At 45.1% G+C, this 14,068-nt stretch overlaps 1 protein-coding gene across 1 annotated transcript in view; it reads right to left on the minus strand.

Annotated features, from left to right (window-relative positions):
- ZGPAT (zinc finger CCCH-type and G-patch domain containing) overlaps nt 1-14,068 on the minus strand; it is a 19,818-nt gene that overhangs the window by 4,643 nt on the left and 1,107 nt on the right. The window contains exon 2 of the mRNA XM_008074707.1: nt 13,537-14,063. Within this exon, the coding sequence (XP_008072898.1) occupies nt 13,537-14,063 (527 nt within the window). The remainder of the gene's footprint in view (nt 1-13,536; nt 14,064-14,068) is intronic.

Here is a 14,068-nt window from a genome sequence, read left to right on the forward strand (position 1 = left end):
CTGCAGTGGCCGGGAGCGGCCACTGCACTCCAGTATGGGTGACAGAGTGAGACTCCAACTCAAAAAAAAATAAAAATAAAAATAAAATAAAATCTGAGCAGAGACATCAGAGGCTGCACACTATGGAGGATTCAGATTTTATAGTTTAAAATGCATCTACTATTGTAGAAAGTACAGAAAGCTTGACTTAAACAAAGAGAACACAAAGCTCAGGAAAACAATTCAGAATCCAGATACATATCATCTGAAATATCTCGTTGTCAACAAAAAAAACATGAGACAGGCAAACAAACAGGAAAGTATGATCCATATTTAGAGCAAAAACAGCAAATGATAGAATGTGACTCTGAGCAAGTGCAGATGCTGAATGCAGCAAAGACTTCAAAGCTGCTACTATAAGCATGTTCAAAAAATTAAATGAAAACATGACGACTATGACTCAAGAAACAGGGAATCAAAAAAAAAGTGGAAATGGAAATTCTGAGTTGAAAAGTACAAACACGGAAGGAAAAAGTCACCATATGTAGGGGAGGGAAGGATGAACAGGCAGAGCACAGAGGATTTTCGGGCAGTGAAATTGTTCTGTGCAATGCCACAATAGTAGATGCATGTCATTACACCTCTGTCAAAGCCTGCAGAACACACAACACCAAGAGGGAACCCAGTGCAAACTAGGTGCCCAGGGGGATCATAGGTGTCAGAGCAGGTGTGTGGGTGTAACAAACATACCACTGGGCACAGGAGGGTGGCAGTGTGGGGGTGTGTACATGCGGGGCCAAGGGGATATGTGAAATCTCCAAACCTTCTACTCAATTCTGCTAGGAATCTAAAACTGCTCTAAAAAAGGAGTCTATTTTTAAAAAAAATTCACTAGATGAACTCAACAGCACATGTAAGATGGCAGAAGATAAAATAATAGATGAAAACTTCCCCAAGTTGGTAAAACAGAACAAAACACTCAGCTGCAAATCCAAGATGCTTACTCAGGCCCAGACAGGATAAATGCAAAGAGACCTACACCTAGACACATCAACAAACAAATAAAGGCTGAAGAAAATCCTGAAATCAGCAAGAGAAAAGAATGATTCTTCATGTATGAGGAACAATTTGATGGACAGATGACTTCTCTGCAGAAACAATGGAGCACAGAAGGCAGCATGATGTCATTTTTAAATGCTGGGAAGAAGGAAAAAAAAAAAACCTGTCAATCAAGAACCAGGCTGGGTGCAGTGGCTCACATCTGTAATTCCAGCACTTTGAGAGGCCAAGGTGGGAAGACTGCTTGAGCCCAGGAGTTCAAGACCAGCCTGAGCAATAGAGCAAGAACCCGTCTTTACAAAAACTTAGCTGGGCATTGTAGTGCACACCTGTAGTCTCACCTACTTGGGAGGCTGAGGCAGAAGAATCACCCGAGCTCAGGAAGTCAAGGCTGCAGTACGCTTGGATCATGACACTGTACTCCAGCCTGGGCAACAGAGTGAGACTCCAACTTAAAAAAAAAAAAAAAAGAATTCTATATCCAGTGAAACTATTCTTCAAATTTAAAGGTGAAATAGACATTCCCAGATAAACACTGGATTGTTGCCAGCAGACCTGTCCTACAAGAAATTCTAAAGGCTGTCTGTCAGATAAAAAGGAGATGACACTAGACGGTATCTTAGATTCACAGGAAAGAAGAAAAGGTAACAGAAATGGTAAACATGTGGGTGACACCAAGGACTGCATAGGTTTGCATATTTTCTCTTCTTACTTCTCTTAAAAATAAGTTTGAAACACTAGTGACAACACTGAGTAGCTGCATGTATAACACACACAGACATAATCTATGAGAGGAAAGCACCCAGGAGAGGGAGGAATGCTGTAGAAACATGGCTCTCCCTTAGAGGATTAATCAGAACTAATCTGTGATCACTTTGCAGCATGAACACTGAAACTGGAGCAATGCAGAGAAGTTAGCATGGCCCTGCACAAGGATGACTCACAAATTTACGAAGTATTCCACAATTGTAAAAATCAGTACTAATCTGAAGTAATGTGAAGTTAAAGACACACACTGTAACCCCTAGAGCAACCACACAGAAAATGACACAAAAAAAGCACAGCTGAAACATTAACAGAGACGGATGGCACTAGGTTGACAGAGTGGGCGGCTCCTTGGACCCACTTTTCCACTAAAGCAACAAACAAGCTGTCAGAAACTGTCACAGCCAGCTGTGTTGGACTCTGGACCTGACAACAACCAGATGAATGCCTGTGGAAGTGAAGCTGTGGAATCTCAGGAAAAGCTGTGACAAATGCTTCTCCGCCGACCATCTGCTGCTCCCCAGCACACTGGACCTAGGGGAAGGCCCCTGGTGTGGCCTACTGGTGCTAGAGTTGAAATAGCGGTGGTTATGTGCTTTGACCTTCCTGGTGTCTCCCTGATAGATGGCCTTAAAGGTTGTATGGAACTCTCAGACCCTGGGCAGCCTCCAGAGTAGCCTTTGCTGAAAGCATTTAACTGTAGGCACTACCTGAAGCTGCCTGGGGCAGCAGCAGCAGCAAAGGAATGCCCCAGGAAGTACAGGCCAGGAAAAGAGTTGCAAAGGGAATGCAGCTTAGAGAGCTTCCGCATGTGTCTGTGTGCACACACCCAGGCTATACACATGCTCAGAGAGCCATGGAAACCCCTGGCTGAGCTCCAGCCTCTGTGAAGCAGGAAGCAAAGGTTGAGGAGGAACTGTGGGTGGCCTGGTTAGGCACTGAGGAACACCCCAACAGGGACAGTCTGTAAAGGATGGAAGAGGATCTGTTTCCTTCTTGATTCCAGACATCTAAAGACATCTCTAGTTGACCACCAACCTAACAGAGCAGAGACTTTGATAAGCACTCATGACAGAATACAGCCTTGACAAAAACAGGCCAGAAAAATAGCTGAACCCTGAGCCCACGGGTTCGAGATCCACCTGGGCAACTTGGCGAGACCTCATCTCTACAATAAATCAAAAATTAGCCGGGCGTGGTAGCGCACGCCTGTAGTTCCAGCTACTTGGAAGGCTGAGCTGAAGGATCGCCGGAGCCCAGCAGGTCGAGGCTGCGGTGGCCGGGAGCAGCCACTGCACTCCAGTCTGGGCAACAGAGTGAGACTCCAACTCAAAAAAAAAAAAAAAAAAAGAAAAATAGCTGAACAAATGAAAAACTACAGCCCACAGCAAACAGCAACAACAAACCCTGTAGAGGACCACAATTTAATATTCAAACTGTTCAGGCCAGCAAAAATGTGCAAGACATGCAGAGAAACGACAGTTTCCATTTCTCAGGAAACAAAGAAATGAACAGGAACTGTTCCTGACACATCTGACTTACTAGACAAAGACTTTAAATTCATTTTCTTACATATAACCCCAAAACTAATGGAAACCATGGATAATGAACTACAGAAAAAACAGAAGAACAGTGCTTAACCAAACAGAGAATATTAATAAAGGAATAAATATTACAAAAAGAAACTAAGTAAGCAATCTGGAGCTAAAAAGTACAATTATTGAAGTGAAAATTTTCCCAGAAGGCTCAACAGCAGATTTGAGCAGGCAGAAGAAGGACACAGTGAACTTGAAGACAGATCAACTCAATTTTTTTTTTAAAGGGAGTCTCACTCTGTTGCCCAGCCTGGAGTACAGTGGCACGCTCATGGCCACCCTAGCATCAACCTGCTGGGCTCAGGCAATTCTCCCACCTCAGCTTTCCAAGTAGCTGGAATTACAGGCATGCGTTACCACATCCAGCTAATTTTTTGATTTATTGTAGAAATGAGGTCTCACCATGTTGCCCAGGCTGTTCTCGAAACTGTGGGTTCAGGCAATTCTCTCACCTTGGCCTCCCAAAGTGCTGGGATTACAGGCTTAAGCCACCATGCCTGGCAGAGCGACACAATTTATTCCCCAACAAGGAGAATACAGAAAAAAAAAACAAAGAAAAGTGAACAAGGCGCATGCCTGTAGTTCCAGCTACTTGGAAGGCTGAGGTGGAAGGATTGCCTGAGCCCAGAAGGTCAAGGCTGTGGTGGCCATGAGCATGCCATTGCACTCCAGCGTGGGCAACAGAGTGAGACTCCAACTCAAAAAAAGAAAAAAGTGAACAAGATCCAAGGGACCTGTGATACACCATTAAGCATACCAATGTTTGTACAAGGGGAGTTCCACAAGTAGAGGACAGAAGAGAAAAAAAATAAAATATGAATAAGTAAAGAATAATGGCTAAAACTTTCCAAGCTTGATGAAAGACAGGAATCTTAGCCGGGCGTGGTAGCGCGCACCTGTAGTTCCAGCTACTTGGAAGGCTAAGGCGGAAGGATCGCCGGAGCCCAGTGGGTCGAGGCTACAGTGGCCGGGAGCGGCCACTGTATTCCAGTCTGGGTGACAGAGTGAGACTTCAACTCAAAAAAAAAAAGAAAACATTTTGAGATGAATGAAAATGAAAATATAACAGATCAAAATTTAGGTCGGTATGGTGTTATACGCCTGTAATTCCAGCTATTTGGGAAGCAGAGGCAGGTAAATAACATGAGGGAGGCCAGGAATTTGAGACTGTAGTGTGCTATGATGGGCCTGTGAACTGTCACTGCACTCCAACCTGGGTAACCTAGCAAGATCATATCTTTTAAAACAACAGGCTGGGCACGGTTGCTCAAGTCTGTAATCCTGGCACTTTGGGAGGCAGAGGCGAGAAGACTGCCTGAATCCACAGGTTCAAGACCAGCCTGGGCAACTTGGTGAGACCTTGTCTCTACAATAATTCAAAAATTAGCCAGGCATGGTTGCACATGCCTGTAGTTTCAGCTACTTGGAAGGCTGAGGTGGAAGGATCACCTGATTCCAGCAGGTTGAGGCTGTGGTGGCCGTGAGCATGCCACTGCACTCCAGCCTGGGCAACAGAGTGAGACTTTTACTCAAAAAAATAAAAAAATAAAAACTTAAAACAAAACAACAACAACAAAAAGAACACCTTATGGGATACAGTGAAAGCAGTGTTTAGAGGGAAGTTTACAACTATAAAGGCCTATGTTAAAAAAGAAGGTCTCAAATCAATAACTGTACACACTGAAGAATTAGAAAAAGCAGCACTAATTAAACCCTAGAAGGAAGGAAATATAAAAGTTTAGAATGGAAATAAGTGAAACAGAATGTAAATAAATGAAAAACAATACAGAATCAGAACAAAAAAAGATCAACAAAACTGACAAATCTATAGTTAGATTAACCAAGAAAAAAAGAGAAGACTCGCCAGGCTCGGTGGCTCAGCCTGTAATCCCACGCCTTGGGAGGCCAAGGTGAGTGAATTGCCTGAGCCTGTGGGTTCGAGACCCGCCTGGGCAACTTGCAAGACCTCATCTCTACAATAAATAAAAAAAATTAGCCGGGCGTGGTAGCGCGCTCCTGTAGTTCCAGCTACTTGGAAGGCTGAGGCGGAAGGATCGCCGGAGCCCAGCAGGTCGAGGCTGCGGTGGCCGGGAGCGGCCACTGCACTCTAGTCTGGGCAACTGAGTGAGAGATTCCAACACAAAAAAAAAAAAAAAAAGAGAGAGAGAAGACTCAAATTGCTAAACTCAGGAGACAAAGTGGAGACATTATCACTGACCTTACAGAAATACACAGGCTATTAAGAGAATACTATGAACAATTTATATGCTAGCAAATTAGATAACCTAGATGAAATGGATACATCCCAAGAAACAAGCAAACAATCAAAACTGACTCAAGAAGAAACAGAAAAACTGAATAGACCTATAACAAATAAAAAAAATTGGCTGGGCACAGTGGCTCACATCTATAGTCCCAGCACTTTGGGAAAGCAAGGTGAGAGGATTGCCTGAGACTACGAGTTTGAGACCAGTCTGGGCAACATGGTGAGGCCTCATCTCTGCAATAAATTAAAAAATTAGCCAGTCATGGCTGCACACACCTGTGGTTCCAGCTACATGGAAGACTGAGGCAAAAGGATCACTGGAGCCCAGCAGGTCAAGGATGTGGTGGCCGTGAGCATGCCACTGCACTCCAGCCTGGGCGACAGAGTGAGACTCCGACTCAAAAAATAAAAAAATACAGATAAAAAAATTGAATCAGTAATTTGATAACTTCCAACAAAAGTCCAGGAACACACGGTTTCACTGGTGAATTAGATCAAATATTTAAAGAAGAATTTATGGCTGTGTGTAGTGGCTCACATCTGTAATCCCAACATCTTGGGAGGCTAAGGCAGGAGGCCTGCTTGAGTCCAGGAGTTCAAGACCATCCTAGGCAACATAGTGAGGCCTCATCTCTACAAAAAATCAGCCACAGGCTGGGCTCGGTGGCTCAGCCTGTAATCCCAGCACTTTGGGAGGCTGAAGCGAGTGGACTGCCTGAGCCCTCAGGTTGGAGATCAGCCCAGGCAACTTGGTGAGACCTCTTCTCTACAATCAATTTTTAAAAATTAGCTGGGCATGGTAGCACACTCCTGTAGTTCCAGCTATTTGTGAGGCTGAGGCAGAAGGATTGCCTGAGCCCAGGAGGTCAAGGTTGCAGAGAGCTGTGATCCAGCCTAGATGACAGAGTGAGACTCCAACGCAAAAATAAATACATACATAAAAAATTAACGAAAAATTTACGTCAATTATTTAACTCTTCCCCTCAAGTAAAGACTATTTCCTAACTCATTCTATGAGGCCAGTGCTATGTTGACACCAAAGCTACTTAAAGACATCACAAGAAGCCAGGCTCGGTGGCTCAGACTGTAATCCCGCGCCTTTCTGCGGCTGAGGTGAGTGGATTGCCTGAGCCCGTGGGTTCGAGACCCGCCTGGGCAGGTGAGACCTCATCTCTACAATAAATCAAAAAATTAGCCGGGCGTGGTAGGTCGTGCCTGTAATTCCGGCTACTCTGAAGGCTGAGGCGGAAGGATCGCCGGAGCCCAGCAGGTCGAGGCTGCGGTGGCCGGGAGCGGTCACTGCACTCCAGTCTGGGAGACAGAGTGAGACTCCAACTCAAAAAAAAAAAAAAAGACATCAAAAGAAAAGTATAGACCAATATCTCTTATGAATACAGATGTGCAAACATCCACAGCACAACAAATCAAGTCCAGCAGCATGTTATGATTATACACCAAGACTAAGGATGACTTGTCCCAGGAATTCAAGAGTGGTTCAATATGTAAAAACCAATCCATGGGCCAGGCTCGGTGGCTCAGCCTGTAATCCTAGCACTTTGGGAGGCTGAGGCGAGTGGATTGCCTGAGCCCGCAGGTTCGAGACCTGCCTGGGTAACTTGGCGAGACCTCATCTCTACAATAAATAAAAAATTAGCCGGGCATGGTAGTGCGCGCCTGTAGTTCCGACTACTTTGAAGGTTGAGGTGGAAGGATCACCAGAGCCCATCAGGTCAAGGGTATCCACAAAAAACCTACAAGTAACATCATACTTAATGGTGGAAGACTGAAAATTTTCCCCTGAGATCAGGAACATGATAAGGCTGTCTGTGCTCCAGCCACTTATTCAACATTATTCTAGAAGTTCTAGCTAAGGCAATTGAAAAAGAAAAAAGAAATATAAGGCATCCAAGTTGGGAACAAAAACTACAATCACACTTATTCACAGATAACATGATCATATATACAGAAAATCCTAAAAAACCCATAAAAATTCCTATTAGAGTTAATAAATTAATTCAACAAAGAACACAAGATTAACATACAAAAATCAGCTGCATCTGTATACACTAGCAATGAATGATCTGAAAATATAATTAAGAAAATAATTCCGGTTTACAACAGCATCAAAAAGAATACCTAGAAATAAATTTTTTTTTTTTTTTTGAGTTGGATTCTCACTCTGTCGCCCAGACTGGAGTGCAGTGGCCGCTTCCGGCCACGGCAGCCTCGACCTGCTGGGCTCCGGCGATCCTTCCGCCTCAGCCTTCCGAGTAGCCGGAATTACAGGCATGTGCTACCACGCCCAGCTGATTTTTTGATTTATTGTAGAGATGAGGTCTTGCTACCTAGGCGGGTCTCGAACCCGCGGGCTTAGGCAATCCACTCACCTCAGCCTCCCAAAGGTGCGGGATTACAGGCTGAGCCACCGAGCCCGGCTTTAGAAATAAATTTAACCGAGAATATACGAGATTTGTACACTATAAACCTATTGAAAGAAGTTAAAGAAGACCTAAATAAATGGAAAGTCATCCTGTGTTCACGAATTAGGAGATTTAACATTGTTAAGATGGCAATAAACCTCAAATGATCTACACATTTCATGCAATTGCTATCAAAATTCCAACTGCCTTTTACGCAGAACTGGACATTCATCTTAAAATTCATATGGAATTGCAAGCAACCCTAAATGCTAGACAGTCTGGAAAAAGCAGAGTAAATGTTGGAAAACTACTATTTTGGGATTTCAAACCTACTACAAAAAGCTACAGTAATCAAAATAGTGTGGTACTGCCATAAGGACAGACACCAGTGGAATAGGATAAAGAGCTAAGAAATAAACCCTTACATAGATGTTCAGTTGATTTTCAGCAAGAGTGCCAAAATCATTCAATGGGGAAAAATAGTATTTTCAATAAATTATGCTGGGTAAACTGGAAATCCATGTGCAAAATAATGAAGTTGGACCCTTACCTAACATAATATATAAATATTAACTTGAAATGGATCAAATAACTAAATTTATGACCTAAAACTACAGAGTTCTTAGAAGAAAACATAAGTAAAAATCTTCATAACTTTGAATAAGGCAGTTTGACAACAAAAACACGGGCAATAAAGAAGTGATAAACTGGCCAGGCTCGGTGGCTCAGTCTGTAATCCCAGCACCTTGGGAGGCCGAGGTGAGTGGACTGCCTGAGCCCACAGGTTCGAGACCCATCGAGCAACTTGGTGAGACCTCGTCGCTACAATAAATCAAAAAATTAGCCGGGCGTGGTAGAGTGTGCCTATAATTCCGGCTACTTGGAAGGCAGAGGCGGAAGGATCGCCGGAGTCCAGCAAATTGAAGCTGCAGTGGCCGGGAGCATGCTCCAGTCTAGGCAGGCGACAGAGTGAGACTTCAACTCAAAAAAAAAAAATTTGATAAATTAAATTTCATCAAAATTAAAAACATTTGTTCATCAAAGGACACTATATAGAGTGAAAAGATGATAACTCAAAGAATGAGAGGAAATATTTGCAAATTCTGTATCTCATAAGAGTTGAATATCCAAGGCCAGGCATGGTGGCTCATGCCAGTTATCCCAGCACTTTGGGAGGCCAAGGTGGGAGGATTGCTTGAGCCCAGGAGTTCCAGACCAGCCTGGGAGTCCTTTGTCTCTACAAAAAATCACAAAATTTGTCAGGTATAGTGGCAAATGCCTGTAGTCCCAGCTACTCGGGAGGCTAAGGCAGGAGATGCATCTGAGTCCAGGAGGTCGAGGTTGCAGTGAGCCATGAACATGCCATTTGCCCTCCAGCCTGGGCAACAGTGTGAGACCCCAGCTCAAAAATATAAAACTAAGCTAAATACTTTTAAAACGCTAACTCATCACTTTCTCAGAATGAAAAATATTTTACTCATTCTTGAAAACTAAGTAAACAAAACAGAAAACCCAGCATGTTTTCTGCCTTTTCTATGAACTGCACCACTGGCTAGTCAAATCATAAATGAGGGAAAGCATCTGTCATTCAAAGGTGATAAATGAACATGAACTGATAGAGTGAACCCCCCTCCCACACTTGGCAATCCCTAATGAACAAGAGGATCTAGCTCCAAGGGCTCCTAACATCACAGAAGAGCAAGTGACGGAAGAACAGCACTGGAGTCTGGCCAAAGGGGCTTGGCCTGAGTGACCAAGTGCCTGATCCAGCTGCTCCCCGCAGGAGACAGAAGTACTGGTGGCATGGCTGCTTCGGGGAGGACAGGACAGGAGTGGAGAAGCCTGTGGACACCAGATTCAGGCATAATCAAAGTGAGAAAACAAACAGGATGGAACTGTAATGTTTACTCTGCAGGTTCTCCCGGGGAGAGGCCACAAAAACACATGTGGTGATTACTATACAAGTCAGGATTGTAGTTATTTTTGGAGGAGGAAGAAGGCTATATTGCAGGAGGGAGGGACTTCTGGGGTGATTGGTAAAGTTATAGTTTTTATCTGAGTAGTGACAGCCAGGGTATTCACTTTATGAGAAGGCCCTGGCTGGGCGTGGTGGTATGCACCTGTAGTCCCAGCTACCTGGAAGGCTGAGGCAGAAGGATCACCTGAGCCCAGGATGTTAAAGTTGCAGTGAGCTATGACTGCACCACCACACTCCAACCTAGGTGACAGAGAGAGACCCTATCTCTCTAAAAAAATTGCCTGTACTCTGTTTATTTTCTGTGTTTCAACTTATTTTACAATAACAAGATAAAAAAATTTCTGTGTGATTGATTACTCCTTGTTGGGAACTGTTCTAAATATCTTATTCTTGCACATATTAGTGCATTACATTCTCCCAATAACCATTTTACAGATGAGGAGGTGAATATAAAGAGATTAAGTTACAACAAACATGTGAAAAGATGCTCACCCTCATTCATAATCAATGATATACCAGTTTAATTAATTTTCCCAGCTTTCAATGGGCACAAATCTGTATTTGAGCACCGTGACTGTGGGCAAGCCTGGAAGACTTGGGGCCAGATACTGTCAGGCGAAAGCCATAAAAGAACACACTCCCTCCACACTGGGTGCACACTGAAGAAATACTGAATGCAAAAGGAGACACGTGCCAGGATGCTCACTGCATACTGACAACGACAAACAAAAGTTGAAACATCAGAAGAGGACAGAGTAAATAAATGTGATGCTCAAGAGGCAGAATACTACTGCAGCAGGTGAGATGACTGAGATAGCCTGTAAGTATCAAGGTGGGTGTCTCTCAAAATACTTAGCGAAAAAGCAAGCTACAGATGAATCTTACTATACAATATTTATTTAAGGTTCCTAAAAATAAAGCCCAGATATATACCATTTATGGATACATACATGTGTGCAGTGAATTGCTAGTCATGCACTGCTTATATATAACAACGTTTCAGTCAACCACTGACCACACATGGTGGTGGTCCCCCAAGATTAACTGAAGCTGAAAAACGCCTATTACCAGGTGACATCACACTCATCATAATACCATAGCACAATTACTGTTTCATAAACTGACGCCGCCTCGGTGTTCAGTGCTGATGAAGTCTACGGCAGTGTCGTCACATCCTAGGCCTTCACTCATCATCGCTTGCTCACTGTTCTAGCCACTTCCAGCTCTGTAAGTGCCACTATGGTACGTGTTTTGTATGGGTATACCGCTTTGTATGTTTTACACTGTATTGCTACTGTATCTTTTCTATGTTTAGATATGCAAATATTTGCCATTGTGTTATGGTTGCCTCCAGTTCAGCAGTCACCCACTGTACAGGTGTGCAACCCAGAAGCCACGGGCCACACAGCCTAGGGGTGAAGCTTGCCCTGCCATCAAGGCATGCAAGGACACTCGAAGATGCCTGCAAAGCGATAAAATTACCTAACGATGCGTTTCTCAGATTGTATCCTGTTGTTAAGAGCTGAATGATGTGTATTAAGAAGTAACACCAAAGTTGTGACAATGATAGGCTCTTAGAAGAGAGAAAGGAATGTGATAGAGGAATGGGGTCAAAGGGCACTTCACTGTTAGCTGTGCTATTTCTTTGACTTTAAAAAGTCCAGAGCCAGACATAGTGGAACATGCCTATAATCCTAGCACTTTAAGAGACTGAGGCAAGAGGACTGCCTGAGCCCAGGAGTTTAAGACCAGCATGGGCAACATGACAAGACAATAAAAATTTAAAAATTAGCTGGTTTTGGTGGTACATGTCTGTAGTTCCAGCTACCTGAAGGCTAAGGTGGAAGGATCGCCTGAACCAAGGAGGTCAAGGCTGTGGCAGTTGTGAACGTGCCACTGCACTCCACCCTGGGCAACAGAGTGCACTTTGTAGGATCGAAGGCCAAGGAGGGAGGACTGCTTGAGCCTAGGAGTTTGAGACCAGCCTGAACCACATAGCAAGAGCCTGTTGCTATAAAAACAAACAAACAAACAAACAAAAACAAAAAATTTGCCAGGTTTGGTAGCACACTTACTCCCAGCTACTTGGGAGGCTGAGGTGGAAGGATTGCCTGAGCCCATAAAGTTGAGGCTGCAGTGAGCGGTAATCATGCCACTGCACCCCAGCCTGGGTGACAGAGTGAGACCCTGACTTAAGAAAACAAAACAAAAAAGTCCAAAACAAACCCAAGAAAGTAACTCATCAGTCCTGGGGTGTGAGGTGGGTGTTTGTTAGCTGCTTTGGAAGTCTTCAGATGGGGCCAAAAGCAGCCACAGCAAGCAGCTCTGGGTGAGTAGACAGAGGGGTTGGGGGCCTCTCAGAGTCCTTCTGAGCCAAACAGCCTCGGGCCATCACCAAGGCTTCCACTCCTACTTCCTCCTCTATAAGAGAGGGTGCCTACAGAGCCTACCTGACAAGGGTACTGCCCAGATGAGTGAATGTGCGAAATTCCTGGGGGAATGGGTCAGATCTATCATCCCAGGGAACACCCAGAGATAACCTCCAGAGGGACTAACGTTGAAAGGTGGTCTGACTGCTGGTGACACAGACGTGACCACTCTGTGAAAACTCACTGAGTACTCTGATGACTTATGTATTTTCTGCATGTGTGTTACATGTCAATAAAACCTCCCAAGAACGAAGGAGTGAAGAAGGGAGAGAAGAAGGGCAGGCCCAAATAAGATTCTGGATCCAGCCAGTCTATAAAGAAAGATGATGCCCAAGGAACTGGAGATGGTTGTCCTGACTACAGGTCAAAAACGAAAACTACCTACTAGAAGAATCAGTGAATACTCCTTTTAAAGAGAGAATAAAAGGAACAGAAATAAAGCTATGCTTGTAAGAAAAAAAAGACAGCATGGCAACAACTGTGAACATCTGAAAATGAACTAGGTAGCACCATTGTTACGATATAATTGTTACCATTATATTGCTAAGTATAACAACATGGAAGTTTATTTTAGTAAATTCTTTATCATTTCGATTAAAGATGCATCCCAAAGTAGTTATAGTTGGGGGAAAAAGCCCGTAATTTCTGAAATTTGCTTTAAAGCAGTCCAGGAAAAAAAAGAGAGAACAGATGAAACAAGACTGGCAAAATACTGGCAGATGAGGAAGTAGGATGAGAAAATGTGTGTGGGGACTCTACCACTCTAATTTCACATTATGTTTGACAATTCCCATAAAACTGACAATGGGTCGGGGGCCCGTTCTCTTCTGCATAAGCCCTTCCACACCTCTTGAATTACCCAAGAAAAGCCAAGGCAATACCTAACAAGGACGCTGCTGTCAAAACCCGCCCGCCCGTTGGCTGGGGTGGGGTGAACCTGCAAGGCGCAGAGATGGGGGCCAGGGCCGACCCCGATCGCTCGCGGCCCTCCCTCCCCCACCCCCGCGCGCCCCTAAGCGCCAGCATCTGCAACCAAGGGCTTCACCTGCAGTTCTCCTTGAATCGGCACTTCCCCTCCAGAAAGAACGGGCAGGGCTTCAGGGACTTGTGTGTAGGGTAGAGGTAGAGCACACGGACCCCCGCTGAGCCGTCCTCCGCCTCCTCGGTGCCCACCACCATAGCATTGTGGTACTCCAGAGTGCCCCACGAGCTGTAGTACGGGGCGTTCACCTTTGTCCCGCTCAGCTCGTCCTCGTCGTCGTCCTCGCCCTCCTCCTCCTCCTGCCCTCCTTCCGTGGACTCTGGCCCCGCGTCCGTCCCAGGGACAGCCTCCGGCGCCGCCCCCAGGGCGACCGCGGCCTCCCCCACTTCGGCCACGGCTTCCTGGAGAGCAGGGCCCTCTGCATCCCCCCGGCCCGGGCGCTCTCCGTCCAGCGCGGCCAGCAGTTGGCTCTTCCGGACCGCCGCCAGGCTGGCCTCGGTGAGCTCGATCAGCTCCTTCAGGTCCGCCTGCAGCTGGCGGAGGTCGGCCTGCTCGGGCGAGTGCGGGCCGGCGCCGAGAGCCAGCTCTACCTGCC

Source organism: Carlito syrichta, unplaced genomic scaffold (assembly GCF_000164805.1).
Source record: "Carlito syrichta isolate Samal-C Ts95f unplaced genomic scaffold, Tarsius_syrichta-2.0.1 Scaffold117897, whole genome shotgun sequence".
In the NCBI taxonomy this organism is placed as follows: Eukaryota; Metazoa; Chordata; class Mammalia; order Primates; family Tarsiidae; genus Carlito; species Carlito syrichta.